The following is a 17101-nucleotide window of genomic DNA, read 5'->3' on the forward strand; positions in this document are numbered from 1 at the left end:
TGAGGCAAAGGCATTTACAAAGCAGCATTTTTAATTCCATGCCTGCAGTAAAACCTGCAGTTTAACACTGCAGTTCAGTTTATCCATGTTGAATTTAGCAAAAATATTTCAATTATTCCCTTTTGCTATTCATCTGCAACAAACAATTTTGGAAGAAAGTGATGCTCAGTCAGAATTTCTAAACTAGATAATTTTCAATGCTATACTGTGATATTTCTACTCTCTTATGATTTTGTACTTTGAGGAAAAACCCAACACCCAACCCCAACCAACCAATTTTCCCCTGCAACCGTGTCTGCCTGTCCCGCATCGGACTTGTCAGCCACCAACGAGCCTGCAGCTGACGTTCGCGAAGCCAAGCCAAAGAATATTACTGCTTATTTGATTGGTAATTGCTACAGAATGCTAAATATAGGAATGAGAAAGAAGGGACTCCAAAGTAAATGGCCGCATAGCTATATTGCAGGGAGGCAACTTCATCACTCCCCCCTCGTATTCCAATCTTACTTTCTCCAAATGCTCTGCCCTCCATTTTCTCCCAGAACGCAAAGGTAAACTGTGGGCCTCTGTCAGAGGAAACATGCGTGGGTAAGTCAAACAGAGATATCCAGGCAGAAATAAAAGCTCTGGAGCAAGAATCAGTCGATGAGTCCATTTTAGGAACCACCTCTGACCACCTAGTGAATGTGTCGATGACCATTAACAAGTACCTAGTCCCTCATGACACAGGAAGTGGGCCAACAAGGTCGACATGCACGTGGTCAAATCTGCGCTGAGGTGGCTGGAAAGGCTGAAGCATCGCCTTCACGTGCCTTTGCACTTTTGTAGATTGGCAGTCCGTGCACATCTTTGCCCAGTTCATGACCTGCTTTTTGAGTCCATGCCATATAAACTTGTCAGCCATCAGACGGACCGTCGCTCGAATTGAGGGGTGGGACAGTCCATGAATGGCATTGAAAATGCAACATCTCCATACAGCAGGGATGATAGGGCAAGGCTGACCTGTGGAAACATTGCACAGAGAGTGGTACCTTGAGGCCCAAAGGCTACATCCTAGAGTTGCAGGTTCTATAACCCAGGAGTTAGTATTTCTGGCGCTAAGCTTTGTCGAGTGCCATGTAGTCTACACCTGGAGAAAGGGCACATACTGCTTGAACGGAGGAGCAGAAAAGGGCATCAGCCACCACATTACTCTTACTAAAGATATGTTTAATTCTGGTTGAAAATTCAGATACACAAGATAGGTGGCTTTGCTGTGGGCTGACCAGGGTTCTGATGCCTTTGCAAAGGCAAACGTTAGCAGCTTGTGGTCAGTAAAAACCGTGGAGTCCCTGCCTTCCAAAAAATAACAGCAGAAGTGTCTGACCGCTAGGTACAGCACCAGAGGTTCCCTATTGAATGTGCTGTGATTCATTTCTGGAGGGTGGAGGTGCCAACTTAAAAAACACTAGAGGTTTCCATTGTCCATTGGTGTACTGTTCCAAGATCCTGCCTAATGCCGCGTCGGACGTGTCCATTGTCAAGGCAGTTGGTGCAACCATTTGTGGAAGGATCAGCATTATTGCCTTCGCCAGGGTGTCTTTGGTCTGCTGGAATGCTACCCTTATCTCCTTTGTCCTCTCGAGTTCTTTGGCATCACTGGACATGAGGTCCAAGAGGGGTTTCACAATATGAACTGCGGAAGGTAGAAAGTGACAATAGAAGTTGATTATCCCCACAAATTCCTGGAGTCCTTTGATGGTACCAGGCCTCACGAATTTGAGGATGGCTTCCACTTTGCTAGGCAATTTAACAAATCTACGACTACTGATCTAATGTCCCAAGAACTCTATAGACGGCCCGAATTTGCACATGGCAGGGTTCACAGTTAGCCCAAACTCCTGTAGGTGGCGGCAGAGTAAACGCAGATGCTGCAGGTGCTATTGGTGGGATGGGCTGGAAACAAGTATGTTGTCCAAGTATACAAAAAGAAAGTCCATGCCACGCTCCACTGCTGGAATGTTTGTGCAGCATTTTTGAGCCCAAAAGGCATTCTCAAAAAATTGAAGAAGTCAAATGGTGTTATGATGGTGGTCTTGGGCACATCCTCCGGGTTTACAGGTATTTGGTGGTACCTACGCATCAATTCAATTTTAGAAAATATCCTGGCCCCATGAAAATTAGCTGTAAAGTCCTGTATATGGGGCACAGGGTAGTGGTCTGCAGAGGTAGTGTCGTTGAGACACCTGTAATCCCTGCAAGGTCTCCAGCTTCCCAAGGCTTTGGGCACCATGTGTAGCAGGGAAGCCCACGGGCTTTATGGAACTCGTTTCACAAGCCGCAACTTTTCGGGCAGCTTGGGAGTGTAGAAGAGGTCCTTGGGCAAAGATGTGGTGTGTGACGCCATGTTTGGGTGTGGCAGTGGCGAACTGGGGAAACTCTACAAAAAATTTGGCTTTTCCAAGGCAGAAAATCTGGAACGTTCTGGTGTTCACCAACCAGCAACCTTTTAAGTCCACCATCAATGAGTGGTCTCTGAGGAAGTCGGTACCCAGCAACAGCCGGGTCACAGCAGCAAGAATGAACTTCCATGTGAACTTATCGTCGCTGAATTTCAGGGGTATATTCCTTGTGCCATATGTACGAATCGAACTGGTATTCACCACAGTAAGCACTGGGCTCACACTCTTCGTACGGGTGTCAAAGCCCAAAGGAGAAAGGACACTAACCTCCAAACCAGTGTCAACTAGGAATTTGCACTGGGAGAGTTTGTCCCAGACATAGAGTAGGCTGTTAAGGTGGTCAGCCGCCGTAGCCACTGTCACGTAGTCGTGCTTGTCTGGGGGAACATGCACCCTCATCACTGGTACTCACGGAGCTTGGGCCTTTGGGTGTGAGACAGCACCAATTTCTGTGGGCCTTGCACCTTGCTGTTTTGCGTACCACAGAATGTTTGCACAGGCAGCCACTGTTCGAGGGTTATCAAAGTCCTCGTCAGCCAACATGAGGCGGATGTCTTCTGGCATATGCTCTAAAAACTGCTCAAAGAGCAAGCAAGGCCAGTGCCATCATGTCGTTCATTAACTTCAAAGGGGCGCAGACCCCAAGGCTATCGATATAGAGGAACCACACAGCTCACTTGCGTCATGAGAGACCGTAAATCTGGAGAAGGGGGCTTTTATGGCTTCGTACTTGCTGAGAGCTGGTGGGTCCTGAAGGAAATCCACTACTCCACCGGCTGTGTCCTGGTCGAGAGCACTTGCTACATGATAGTACTTAGTGGCATCCATTTCTATCTTACGAATTTGGAACTGCACCCCACCTCAGTCTGCCAGAACCAAATTTCAGGTTGAGTGGTCCAAAAGATAGCCTGTTTGAGCAAAACCACTGTGTTGTCCATGTTGGGTCTAAAATCCATTTCAGCCCGTCAGGGTCCCCAATGTAGCAACTGTGTCGCAGAGCAAAATGAAGAATGAGAAAATGATCAGACATAGTTGAGTTGAAGTTCAGTAAAAGTAGTTTACTCACAGTCAAACGCAGCTTTTCAAAACCCCGTGCGTTCTAAATGACATAATCACATTGTGACATCATGACGTCACTAGGTTCGATTAAGCCTTCAAAGAGCTGCTACGATACCTTGATGAAGGGCTCCGGACTGAAATGTTGGTTATGAATCTTTATTTTTGCTATATAAAGGACACTGTTTGACCTGCTGAGTTTCTCCAGCATTCAGTAATAATAGTGATCTTTGATCTAAAAAAGATTGTTCCCCTAGTATCTTATGAGGTTAAGTAGAATAATGAAATCAAGCAATAATTCAAACGCATTTCCTATTTGAGCCACAATGAGATTGGAAGGAATATAACTCATCACAAAGAGTGAAGTCTCTGTTCAATTCTTCTCAGTGGTGCTGATGTGGCCAATTCAACTTGGTTTCTAATAGTCAATTAACTATCTACTTATCCAACATAATGAATGTAATGACTGCAAGATGATTGGGCTTTTTCTTGTATGAAATGGATATGTGGCATGAATATTACTTGCCATTTGTGAAAATTTGACCTTGAGTATCAGTTTTGAGATTTGCCAAGGTTATGTCAATCGCTTACTATATGCAAGATGCTGTGTCAGCTGAAAAATTGTATGCTGTAATATAAATATACTATCCAGTTACAATGGAACTGATGTTTTCCCTACAATAAAGTCTAATTACCATTAAGCTCAGCTTTCTACGACTCAGAGTGTAAAGTTTTGCAAATTATTAATCAATTCAGCTCCAGAAATCAATTGGATTGCCCAAGTGGCTTAAAAATTTTTTTTGAAACTGTTTAAAACTTTAAAATGTGTTAGTTGTATTTTTCACTATATTTTAAAAAGCAGTCTTTAAACTCAACAATGTTAGAGTAGAGTTAGCATAACACTGTTATAGCACCAGCAACCAGGGGTCGAATCCCACAATGTCTGTAAGGTGTTTGTACATTTTCCCTGTCTGCATGCATTTCCTCCAACCATTTAAAACATATCGGGGTTGTAAGTCAATTGGGTGGCAAGGGTTCATCAGCCAAAAGGGTCTGTAACCATGCTGTATGTCTAAATTTTTTTAAAATCTGAACTTTAAATTATAGCTGCATGTAAATTTATAATCTGTGCATTAATTATTCATACCAATTACAGAAAGCAATAGCATTGAAAAATTTTCTTTAAATCAAGTTTTATGCCAAAAATGTCTTCTAACAGCAAAATAAAGTCAGATCTCATTCCTGCTGCATTATTGCATTTGTCCTAATCACAGGAGGAAGTAAAAACTTGTCTTCATATTTCAAAAAGGAAGAGCAAGAGTCCACTACAGAAATATTAAGAAACCTTCAAAAATGCATACTTTCTATATTGTAATATATATATATTTGGGAGAAAAATTGGTAAAATTAGAGTAGGTTACATACATTTTAAAACAGATCTTATTTGAAATACTGAAGAATTCATATTCAGTGGATTTTACAGAAACTATGGAGAATGCTATGCACATTTCACAAGTAGGTGCTAATTGAAATGATGTCATAAAATGAATAAACCACTGTTTTGGAATGGAGACACTCTGGCTGTTTGCAAGTATCTTTAGTGCTCATAGAAAAGTCACTCCTAGGTTTTGTTTACCTAAAGGCAACAGCTTGACCAAGAAGGATAACTCCTGTGGTTTGCTGAAGAAGGTGGGGGGTTTGTGGCAAGTGAGAGAGTCACATGGGCTTTCTAGCAGTCTCAGTTGGAGAGAGAGAGAGAGGGAGGTGAAACAAGCTCTCTCAGCTAGTGTGACACTGAAAACAGCTGAACTGTACAAGCCAAGAAGCTTGTTGAGCCTGAAGAAACCTCCAGAGCAGTGGATGGCTGGAAGTGCTATCTGTCTGATGTTTCTCTTGGAATAAGTAGAACAGAAAGGAACTCTGTGGTAGCCTGAAAGAAAGAGGTTATCATCTGGAGAACCCTGATGAGGCAAGTTTCATCAGCAAGACATTGAGGTGACTATGGTGGTACCTCAGTTATGGAAATCCTGGAACAACATATCACTCTCTGCAAACCCTATGAGAACCTTCCTGAGCAGTCAACATTTAGCTTTCGAGCACCAAAGCCTGGTGAACTTTATACATGTTAAATTCTGTGCACAGTATAAGAATTGCCTGCAACCAAAGAACTTGGAAGAATGAGAAGTGAGACTGAACTGTGAACCAAAGAACTTTTCTTACATTTATACACATATCACATACACGTGCTTAGAATTAGAAGGGAGTTAAGTTGGGTTTAGTTAATAGAGATAAGTTAAAGTTTGATTCTGCTTTCATGTTTAAAGATAGTTAAAAACAACTTTTGTTTAAGTAACTATTTATCGTGTTGAATATCTATTGCTCCTGGGTTTTGGGGTCCTTTGGGCTCATAACAACATCAGCAACAATACAATTACAGTACAACTCCAATTATCCAAAATCCTCATTTGTCCAAATTTTTTTTAACATTTTGAATAAATGAGTATATCCAAAACAAATCAGAAATCCTCATTTATCCGAAAATTTTTCAGAGCCGAACTGACCTCACAGGTCGAACATATTCACCCAATATATTAGAATGGTGATTATCCTCATTTCAGGTAAATACCTCCTCTTTTCCATTTCTTTACCTATCTCTATTGACTTTGCTCTCCAACTCTCCCTCTCAAATGGCGTGTCATTGTCTCCCACCCGTAAGCAGTTGGAAAAATCCTTTGTCCCAGCATCATCAATGTGAGAGGCCTCCCAGCCAGGGAGGCATTCAATGGCATTCCTTCCCCTCCCTCACTGGTATACCAGATGCAGACTCAAAACCCTCCCCATACATACTATCCACACACACACTGGGCTCCCTGGTGTGCGCATGCTGTAGGCCAAAGGGAGGATTCGGAGTCGGGACTCGGGGGTTGGGAGCTCCGGTGACTGAGGAGACAGGAGCCTATCGACTTGCCAGTGAGCGTTCCACCAGCGACAACGGTGGGTTCGTGTCAGGGATTGGCAGCAGTGGTTGGGAGGTCTCGGTGATCAGCAGCGGCAATTTTAATGCTTTAAAAGCCTTTTCTTATTGTTTGTTGTTTAAACATTAATACAAGTGATTTGCTGTTGCTACTGGGTTACTTTTTTTTAAAAAATGACCAGTTCTCCCAAAAAACGTTTATCCAACATAGACCTGGTCCTGACAATTTCAGAAATGGCGTTGTACTGTAATTACAATTTCCCAATTTCACCTGCATAAAAACAGAATATTAATCAGCTTCATCTCACCTTGATAAACCACAGATGTATCATTAATATTTAAACCCCTCCTGCATTATGTATCAAAGAATGAAAAATTCAAAAACATACAAGTATTAATTTCAAAGTGTAACTTTGAAAAACTTGCGTTCTTTCATTACAATGAAATAATCAACACAACTGGATTCTGATATTGGCACAGAGAAAATAGGATTGTTTATGTTTAGAGAACATTGTCTCTAATTTCCTTATTACAGTCAGGTAAATCTCCAAGACCAGACAGATTTCCTGCTGAATTTTAAAAATCCTTCTCCAGCTTGTGCCCTACTTAAGGGTGGTGTTGGCTGACTCATTTAAAGATAAGCTACCTTTATCTTTTAACAAGGTTTATATCTCTCATTCTTTAAAAAAAAGGAAAGAGCCAACAGAATGTACTTTTTACATGTATTTCGTTACTTAATGTTGATCTGAAGATTCTCTTTCTATTAGAATTATTTTTGAGTTTTATCAAGAAATAAATGCATTGTAAGTTCATATAAATTAAATGTTATACGTTTAGATTGGTATATTATATAGAAATTATATAGAAATAATAATAAACATATTTCAATTCATACATATATTGAGTAGTCGAAGAAGAAAAATAAAAACTAAAGAAATAAAAAGGAGGGGAGCGTTGGTTCCGATAATCTGGCCCCAGCTACCAACAAATGTTGAAATTAGTATTCCAAGCAGATTTGAAATCAAGGAACAGCCTCCAGAGATCCAACCAAACACAGCTATTTACTGGAACCCTGCACCTTGATCATTCGAATTATGAACGTAAGCCATAAATGAACCCTCAAAGCTTATCAAAAGAGATCTTAATCTTCTTGGCATTATGTCCATGTTTTCTTTCCAAACTTAGAAAGGACATGATATCTAGCAGCCATTGTCTATGGGTAAGTGGTAAGAACTCTTTCCATTTCAGCAATATTCTTCTTCTAGCCAGTAATGTAGAAAATGCTAAGACATTGGTGACATTTACATCTTTGGAGAAGCCAAACATTGTAATTAATGGACATGGCTCTAGATTAATCCCAAAGATGGCCAAAAAGGTTCTTAAAATATCAGTCTAATATTCTTCCAAATTGGTACAAAATAAAAATATATGTATCAAAGAGGCTATAAAACTTTTATATTTGTCACACGTTGAGTTATGGTAAATTTGAGCGAGCTTAACTTTAGAAAAGTGTACTCTCTGCACCATTTTAAATTGAATCAAACTGTGCCTAGCATAGACAGGAATCACAGATCAGGGCCAATCTCCTTCTGACAGAGAGATGTTAAGATCATTCTCCCATTCAGTTTTGATCCTGATTAAAGAGAATGTTTTTAGATTCAATATTTTATAATATAAAGCAGATATTATACCTTTATGTACAAATTGTAATTCAAAAAGTTTGTCTATGAAATTCAAATCCAGAAGATGTGGAAATACTGAAAGTTTAGAACGAATAAAATATCTAACTTGATAGGGGGTACACCACCTTTATCCGGTACCCTTGGGGGACAGTGTGTTCCGAATTTCGGATTTGTCTAGATTTCGGAAAGGCAGATTTAAGCCCACCCAAATTGTGCTGCCGTATCCACCCCCTTCCAGTCGCGCTGCCTGTCACCCCCCACCCCTCGCCCGCCAGACTCATGCTGCTGGTCTCCCCCCTCTCGCCCACCCGGCTCGTGCTGCCGGTCTTTCCCCCTTGCCCGTCTGACTCGTGATTCTGTCTCTCTCCCCATTTGCTGGATTTTGGAGCTTTCCGGATTTTAGATGTCCAGATAAAGGATTGTACCTAAAAAAGTGTCTATTTGGCAAATTAAATTTCATCATCAATTGTTGTAAAGATGCAAAATTTTATTGGATAAAAAGATCCTTGAATGTATTAATTCCTAGCCAATGCCATTCTTCATAGCTTGCATCTAAAATAGCAGGTTGAAATAAACAGGACTAGTAAATATAAATCCCAAAAAATATCCTGAATCGACTCCAAATCTTCAGTCTATGTCTCATTGTTAAATTTTTATTAATTTTGGAATAGAAAGAGATAAAGGTGAACCTAATACCACCCATAAGGAGGAATTTTTAAGGAATTTAAATTCTGTTTCAATCCAATTGGGCAGTCTCTATTATCAAACTGTAACAACAATAACGTATTCCTTATGTTCAAAGCCCAGTGCTAAAATCTAAAATTAGGTAATGATAGGCCCCCATCATTTCTTGTATTCTGAAGACAACTTTTATTTAAACTTGCCTTAATTCCTTGCCATGTATATGACATAATAAATTATTTAAATGTGTCAAAGAAAGACTTAGAAATAAATATTGGTAATGATTGAAATAAATAAAAAAATTTGGTGAAATATTCATTTTAACAGACTTAATACAGCCTATCAGTTAACAAAAATGGTGGCTTTCCAGCGACTAATGTTTTAGTCTGATAAAACAGCCAAGTTTTCTTTAAGAGATTTTTAAAATTAAAGATTCTATCAAAGGTTTTAGCACATAGATTAGAACATGTTTACCTTTTATTATAGACTCCAACCAAACTGGTTTTATTAAAAATCTTTATTCTTATAATATACATTGATTATTGAACATATATGCCTTCCACTCCATCAATAGAATGTGTTCTTTCATTAAATGCTGTAAAAGCATTTGATCGAGTGGAATGGCAGTATCTATTTGCTGCATTATAAATTTAATTTTGGTCCAGATTTTATTAAATGGATTAAATTATTGTATTCATGCTGCAAGGCATCAGATTGCTCTAATTCACAGCAATTGAATATATTTAATCTCAACATGGAAGGGTTGCCCATTAAGTCTTTTGCTTTTTGATATAGTACTGGAACTACTAGCTGTTGCTCTCCGACAGTCTACAGAATTTAACGGCATAATTAGAGGAGGAATTGAATACAAAGTATCATTTTATGCAGATAATTTACTGCTTTTTATTTCAAATCCTGATATCTCTATACCAAACATATTTTAATTTTGTTTTATAGATTCAGTCAATTCCATAGATATTAAAAATTAAAATATTCCTGATGTGGTTCTCTTGTCCTGGTATTTTTTGGTCTTTTTATTTTCTTTTGTGTTTGTAGGGGGTTGGAGGGAGGAGGGTGGGGGGAGGTAGGAGGGGATTTCTTCTATTTTACTTTATTTTCTTTCTATGTATATTAATGTACCACATTTATTGGAGTTGAATTTGAAATAATCTGTTTTTTTGTGGTTTTAAATTTTTTAATAAAGTATATAAGAGTGAACTTCGACCCTTATAAGATGCTTTTGCAGGTTATTTTAATTTTCTGATTAAAATTTTGATAAATTAGCACAGCACTCTTCTTGGGCAGAAATGGAACTGAACATTTCTAAGAAATTGTCTATGTTGGCAATTTTAGGTTCCACTTTACCCTTTTCATTTTCTAAATTAATACATAATAAGATAATGAGAATAGGATTGAGAATTAAATTTAATATTTCTGATATACATTTTTTTAGATATTTGAAAGTTAAGAATTTTGTTCAGTCTAAATTGAACGTTTTTCCTCGAATCGCAGATTCAAATATTCTTGATACACTTATTAATATACAATTTGTTCACAGCGGACTTACATCATGTATTTATATTGATCTACTGGATTTAAGATTAGCCCCAATGGCTAAGATTAAAAATGATTGGAAGCGTAATCTTAATATAACTTTTTCAGATGAGGATTCTTATTCCACTCTCAATTTGATCAAAATGAATCTTCATTTTTGTGCAAGGCATTGTTTATTACAATTTAAGGTGATACATAGAATACATATGTCCAAATTCAATTTATCCTGTTTCTATGCGGATGCTGATCCACTTTGTGGAAAGTGTAAAAGAATTGTGAAGCCTCACTGATTCATATGATTTGGGAGTGTCCTAAATTAGGAAGATGTTGCAGAATATTTTTCATTCTTTGTCAAAGATTTTTAAGATTAAATTAGATCCTTGCCCTTTAACTGCACTGTTTGATTTTTCTTGTGAACTGGATAAAGTTTTATCAGCATCTCAAGAGAAAGTTTTAGCTTTTAGCATTTTGACAGCCAGACGAGCAGTTTTAATGAAATGGAAAGATGAATTCTCACTGACTCATGCACAATGGTTACATGATGTAATGTTATATCAAAGCTTAGAGAAAATTAGATAATATGAAGGATAAAAGTTACAGTTTGAAAAGATATGGGCCCCATTTATAGAATACTATCATAAGTGGCAGTTTTAGATGATTTGGGTGTTCTAGTCCTGATCTTTGTTGCAACTTGATCCATTTTAGTATTTTTCATGTAACCTCGATTAGAGGGAGGGGTTAGGTTAATATTACTTTTACTGTATACCAAAACTGATCAGACTTCCCCCACTCTCTCCCTACAGCCCTGTATCAATCCCTACACTGATCCCACTGCCTCGCTCTCTGCCCACAGCCCAGTGTCAGTCCCCATACCGATCACTACTTGGAAATAAAAAGTTTACAGGTGCACTACAGTATCCCAGATAGCTTTACTAAGTATATAATATGGTGTTCGCACAATGTCCACATCGCATAATGCCCAATTTCGCAGAACATATCGTGGGCATTAAGCGACACATACCTGTATTGTGGGGGTGCAAAGATGACACAGAGAAGATCCTATTCCCACTCAGCAGAAGATAGCTGCAGCCCCACAACAGTAAAATTAAATACCATCCATCCTTCAGATCGCTTAAACACTCCTTTAACATATGGGAAGTTCATAATTCTGACCTTCATTGCTGGGAATGTCTTGTACAGACCTAATATGATATTATTTTTAACTACTCTTTAACATGAAATAATTTCAACACGTATTGTAATGTTTAACAAGATCACTCCAACCAAAAAAAATGAAGTAACGAGGCTACCAAAGTGTGCTGGAATACATTGTAAATTCCTCATAGATGCTGCCTGTCATGGAATTAAAAAGCAAATTAATCACGAAGACAATAAAAAACAGGCATCTGACAATGTGCTGAATGAAAATTACAAATACAGGTACACGATCCTTTATCCGGACATGTAAAATCCAAAAAGCTCCAAAATCTGGCAAGTGGGGACCAGCAGTTGGGGGAGGCGGCCGAGGGACCGGCGGTTGGGGGAGGCGGCCGAGACACGGCGGTTGGGGGAGACGGCCGAGGGACCGGCGGTTGGGGGAGGCGGCCGAGGGACCGGCGGTTGGGGGAGGCGGCCGAGGGATTGGCGGTTGGGGGAGGCGGCCGAGGGACCGGCGGTTGGGGGAGGCGGCCGAAGGACCGCGGTAGGGGGATGCGGCCGAGGGACCGGTGGTTGGGGGTGGCGGCCGAGGGACCGGCGGTTGGGGGTGGCGGCCGAGGGACCGGCGGTTGGGGAAGGCGGCCGAGGGACCGGCGGTTGGGGGAGGCGGCCGAGACACGGCGGTTGGGGGAGACGGCCGAGGGACCGGCGGTTGGGGGAGGCGGCCGAGGGACCGGCGGTTGGGGGAGGCGGCCGAGGGATTGGCGGTTGGGGGAGGCGGCCGAGGGACCGGCGGTTGGGGGAGGCGGCCGAAGGACCGCGGTAGGGGGATGCGGCCGAGGGACCGGTGGTTGGGGGTGGCGGCCGAGGGACCGGCGGTTGGGGGTGGCGGCCGAGGGACCGGCGGTTGGGGAAGGCGGCCGAGGGACCGGCGGTTGGGGGAGGCGGCCGAGGGACCGCAGTCAGGGGAGGCGGCCGAGGGACCGCAGTCAGGGGAGGCGGCCGAGGGACCGCAGTCAGGGGAGGCGGGCGAGGGACCGCAGTCAGGGGAGGCGGCCGAGGGTCCGCGGTAGGGGGAGGCGGCCGAGGGACCGCGGTAGGGGGAGGCGGCCGAGGGACCGCGGTAGGGGGAGGCGGCCGAGGGACTGCGGTAGGGGGAGGCGGCCGAGGGACCGTGGTTGGGGAAGGCGGCCGGGTGGCCAAGAAACCATGGTTGGAGGAGACAGCCGGGCAGCCGAAGAACTGCGGTTGGAGGAGGCGGCCGAGGGACTACAGTTGGGGGAGACTGCCGGGCAGCAGAGGGACTGGCGGTTGGGGGAGACTGCCAGGCGGCAGAGGGACCAGCAGCTGGGGGAGGTGGCCGAGGGACCAGTGGTTGGGGAAGACTGCCGGGCGGCCGAGGGACCGCGGTTGGGGGAGATGGCCAGGTGACTGGAAGAGGGTGTGGGTGGATACCGCAGCACAATTCAGGTGGGCTTTCCGAAATCCAGAAAAAACCCAAAATTCGAAACACAATGTCCCCCCAAGGGTTCCGGATAAAGGATTGTGCACCTGTAATATCTTTCCAATGGTTCACACATAGAGACAAGAGTAACCATTTCTGCTAAAGATTTGGCACATCAATTTTAATGCAAGGTTTCCATTACTATAACATAGGTGATTAAAAAAAACCACTGTCCATGTTCTCCAGCTGCTTCATTCTCTTTACCTACCTTAAGACTTGACTCGTAGTCTGTGTTCACTTTGAACATCAACCCAAGTCGCAAATGAATTTCGTTGGCTCGAGAGAAGCTAGGATCAATATAAAGCACCTCCTGAAATGCTTTAATTGCCCTGAAAAGACAGAGAGAGGAAAAACTCAGAATTCTTTGTCCAATATTTATTCAAAGATAACACATAAAGTTAAAAGATGACAAGCATTTATTTTTTTTCACTCAAAGTTATCAGAATAACATTCACAAAAAAAGTACAGTACAACTCCAATTATCCAAAATCCTCAGTTATCCGAATTTTTTTAGATCCAGAAGTGAAGTCTGTTTGGCTTCGAATTCTTTTCCCCCCAGATAATGGAGAATTTAATAAAAAGCTGAAATCCTCATTTATCCAAAAAATTTCAAAACTGAAATTACTGCATTTCGTCTTCAAAAATTTTTGGCAAAATGAGGATATCAACAGTCAGAAAATCCTCAGTAATCTGAAATTTTTTTCAGGGCCAAACTGACATCGCAGGTTGGGAAAAAAAGTGGAATTTTGGAAAAAAACCTCTGAGTATAATTTTGAGTTTTTGATTTCAGGTTTATCTTATTTTATTCAGGTTTTTTTTTTTGGTGAGAATTAAACATTATTTCATGCTTAAAAAGCCTTCCTTTGTTGTTTGTGGTTGTGTAACCACTGTTACAAGTGATTTGCTGCTGGGCTGTTTTTAAAAAAATGAACAGTTATCCAAAAATATTGTTTATGTGAAATAGGCACTGTCCCGACCATTTTGGATAATTGGAGTTGCACTGTACATTTAAATGTTAAAAATGAAATCTACTTTGATATCACATTTATAAAATCTCATGGTTATAACCTAGAAGCGTAGCTGCACCATTAATACAGGTCACAATTGAATAAATTATATTTGCCCAATACATTCAATAAAAGATATCACGGCAAGTTTTTAAAGATTCTAATGTTTTTAAAGTACTCCATTGAGTAGTTCCAGAAGTTTTTAATTTCCGATATCTAGTACTAGTTTCTTGTATGGCAATAGAGCTCCAGGTCTTCTCTTTCTTCCACTCCCAGACACAAAATAATTATGTAATAATTTCTCAAAGATATGGATAAAGCACATCAAATTTCTCATGGCTATTTAGTACTTTGTTGCATATCCCTTGCATGCAATGACTGCTCTGTGATTCATAGACATCACCAGGTGCTGAGTATATTCTCTGGCGATGCTCTGCCAGCCCTCTACTGCAGCCGTCTTCAGCTCCTGCTGGTTTCAGGGCCTTGTCCCCTTACGTCAGGGGTGTCAAACTCAAATTCACGGAGGACCAAAATTAAAAACTTGGACTAAGTCGAGGACGAACTAAATATTTATTGAAAATTTTCAACAACATCTGCATGTTTTCTCTTCTTTCAACATATGTAATGTTAAACTTTTTCTTATTAAAATAAATGTTTAATAATAGTTTTGGATAAACTCTTTCATTGTCATTGGCCCATTTCCTTTAGCGTCTGAAACCGTGCACATGACGAGTCAATGAGGGATGATTAAAGCAGTGGTCTTCAAACTTTTTCTTTCCACCCACAGACCACCTTAAGCAATCCCTTACTAATCACAGAGCACCAATGGCACAGGGACGCGAGTGGAAAGAAAAAGGTTGAGAACTGTTGTATTGTGGTAACTCCACATCTGATTAGGTTAATTGTTAGGCAAGTGGTCAGAGAAGGACCCCCCCCCCCACCCCAAGAAAGGCTTAAATCACAGGAACAAAATAAGCTTCCGTCTCACTGCTCCCAATCTTACACACAGTCCTGATGTGGAATATGGGGTCGCAGCTCCACGTTCACCCGAATTCAGGTGCTGTGTGTGGAGCTTGTACGCTCTCTCCCCTTGTCTTGGACCAACAGGTCGGTCGCCTGACGAAGGCACCAGAACCCCCCGTTGAAACGCCGGCGTCCGGGGCGGTGGAGGAATTGGCTGAGAAGAGCGCGTTGCTCCCACCCCCCTCCCATGATTGGAGAGGGATTAAACTGCGATCTCACGGCGCCGGGCTCGTCTCCAACAAAAGGAGTGGGAGGCAGGGTCCGCCGCGCACGGAGCGAGGGGGAAGGCAACGCCAACGAGACATTTGGTCCGGCGTCGCCGCTGAAGTGCAGACCCAGCGAGGATGGTCCCCAACTCCAGCCGCGTCTGTGTGTCCGGGAGCCGGGCGGGCTGAGTGCGGCACTCCGATCCCCGGGATTCAGGACTCTGAGATCCCTCCACTCCTCCGGCGTCTTCATTTTCACCTTCAGTGTGCATGCGCTATACTGGCGTGGCGGCCAGTGGGCCAACTCTAATATATATACTTAATATGATCTTGCGGGCCAAATTTGGCCCGCGGGCCAGAGTTTGACATGTGTGCCTTACATGTTCGCTTCAGCATATGTACTCAATTAGATTTAGATCGAGTGACTGACTTGGCCATTCAAGAATTTTCTAATATTTAGCTTTATAAAAGCTCCTTTGTTGCTTTAGCAGTATGCTTGGGATCATTGTCTTGCTGTAGGATGAAGTGCCATCCAATAAGTTTGGAGGCATTTGTTTAAACTTGAGCAGATGTTTCTATACACCTTAGAATTAATTTTGCTGTGCCATTAGCAGTTACATCAACGGAAATATGTGCATCAGTACCCGTGGCAGCCATACATGCCCAGGCCATAACACCCTCACCACCATATTTCATAGATCAAGTGGTATGCTCTGGATCTTGGGCAGTTCCTTTGCGCCTCCACACTTTGCTCTTGTCATCACTCTGACACAGGTTAATCTTGGCCTCATCTTTCCACAGAACCTTTTTCCAGAATTCTGCAGACTCCTTTAAATACTCATTTAGAAACTTTAATCTGGCCATTCTGTTCTGTGGATACCTGTGATTGGCATTTTGCAGTGTAGCCTCTGTATTTCTATTCATGAAGTTTTCTGCAAACAGTAGTCATTGACACATCCACACCTACCTCCTGAAGGGTGTTTCTGATCTGTTGGTCAAGATTTGGGGATTCTTATTCAATATGATGAGATTATTTTCTATCATTTACTCTGAAGGTCTTCCTTGGATACCAGTCCCTTTGTGATTACTGAGCTCACCAGTATCCACTTTATTCTTAATGTGCCTTCCTGACTAATGAAGAGGCAGTATAGGTCCAGGATAGGTCATCCTTCAAATGGACAGCAAGGAACTTTGTGCTCTCCACTCTCTACGACAGAGCCATGGATATGCAGTTAATTGGTCCTTCGTCTTCCTAATCATCTCCTTTGTCTTGTCCACATTGCGGCTCAGGTGTTACTCTTGTACCATTGTACAAGCCCATCACCCTCATCTCTATCAGCAGACTCATCATTGCTGCCAATGAGGCCAAACTTGATGATTCTATTGGAGCTGAACCTGGCAATGCAGTTGGGAGTTAGCAGCGTGAACAGTAGAAGGGCAAGCACACAGCCCTGAAGTGCGCCAGTGCTCAGTGTGATGAGGCTTAAGGTTTCGCTGCCAACCTGAACAGAATGTGGTCTTTCAATCAAGAAGTCCAGGATCCAGTTACAGAGAGGGATGCTGAACCCCAGTGAGGACAGTTTATCCCCCAACCTCTGTGGTATTATTGTGTTGAATGCCAAGCTGAATTCTATGTACAATAGCCTGGCATATGAGTCATCATTCTCTATGTGGGTCAGGATGGAGTGGAGGGTCAGGGCTTTTGCATAGCCTGTGGATTAGTTTGGCCAAAGGGCAAAGTCAAATGGGTCCATTGTTGCGGGTTGGGGCACTCTAATGTGCTCCATTACCACTCACTCGAAGCACTTCATGATC

The 17101-nt window shown here is 42.1% G+C and overlaps 1 protein-coding gene across 9 annotated transcripts in view; it reads right to left on the bottom strand.

Moving 5' to 3' along the window:
* The window catches only part of kdm6a (lysine (K)-specific demethylase 6A), a 317187-nt gene that overhangs the window by 106818 nt on the left and 193268 nt on the right, over positions 1-17101 (bottom strand). For all 9 annotated transcript variants that reach the window (XM_069889290.1, XM_069889289.1, XM_069889297.1 and 6 more), the window contains one exon: positions 13259-13379. In XM_069889290.1, the coding sequence (XP_069745391.1) occupies positions 13259-13379 (121 nt within the window). The remainder of the gene's footprint in view (positions 1-13258; positions 13380-17101) is intronic.

Source organism: Narcine bancroftii, chromosome 7 (assembly GCF_036971445.1).
Source record: "Narcine bancroftii isolate sNarBan1 chromosome 7, sNarBan1.hap1, whole genome shotgun sequence".
In the NCBI taxonomy this organism is placed as follows: Eukaryota; Metazoa; Chordata; class Chondrichthyes; order Torpediniformes; family Narcinidae; genus Narcine; species Narcine bancroftii.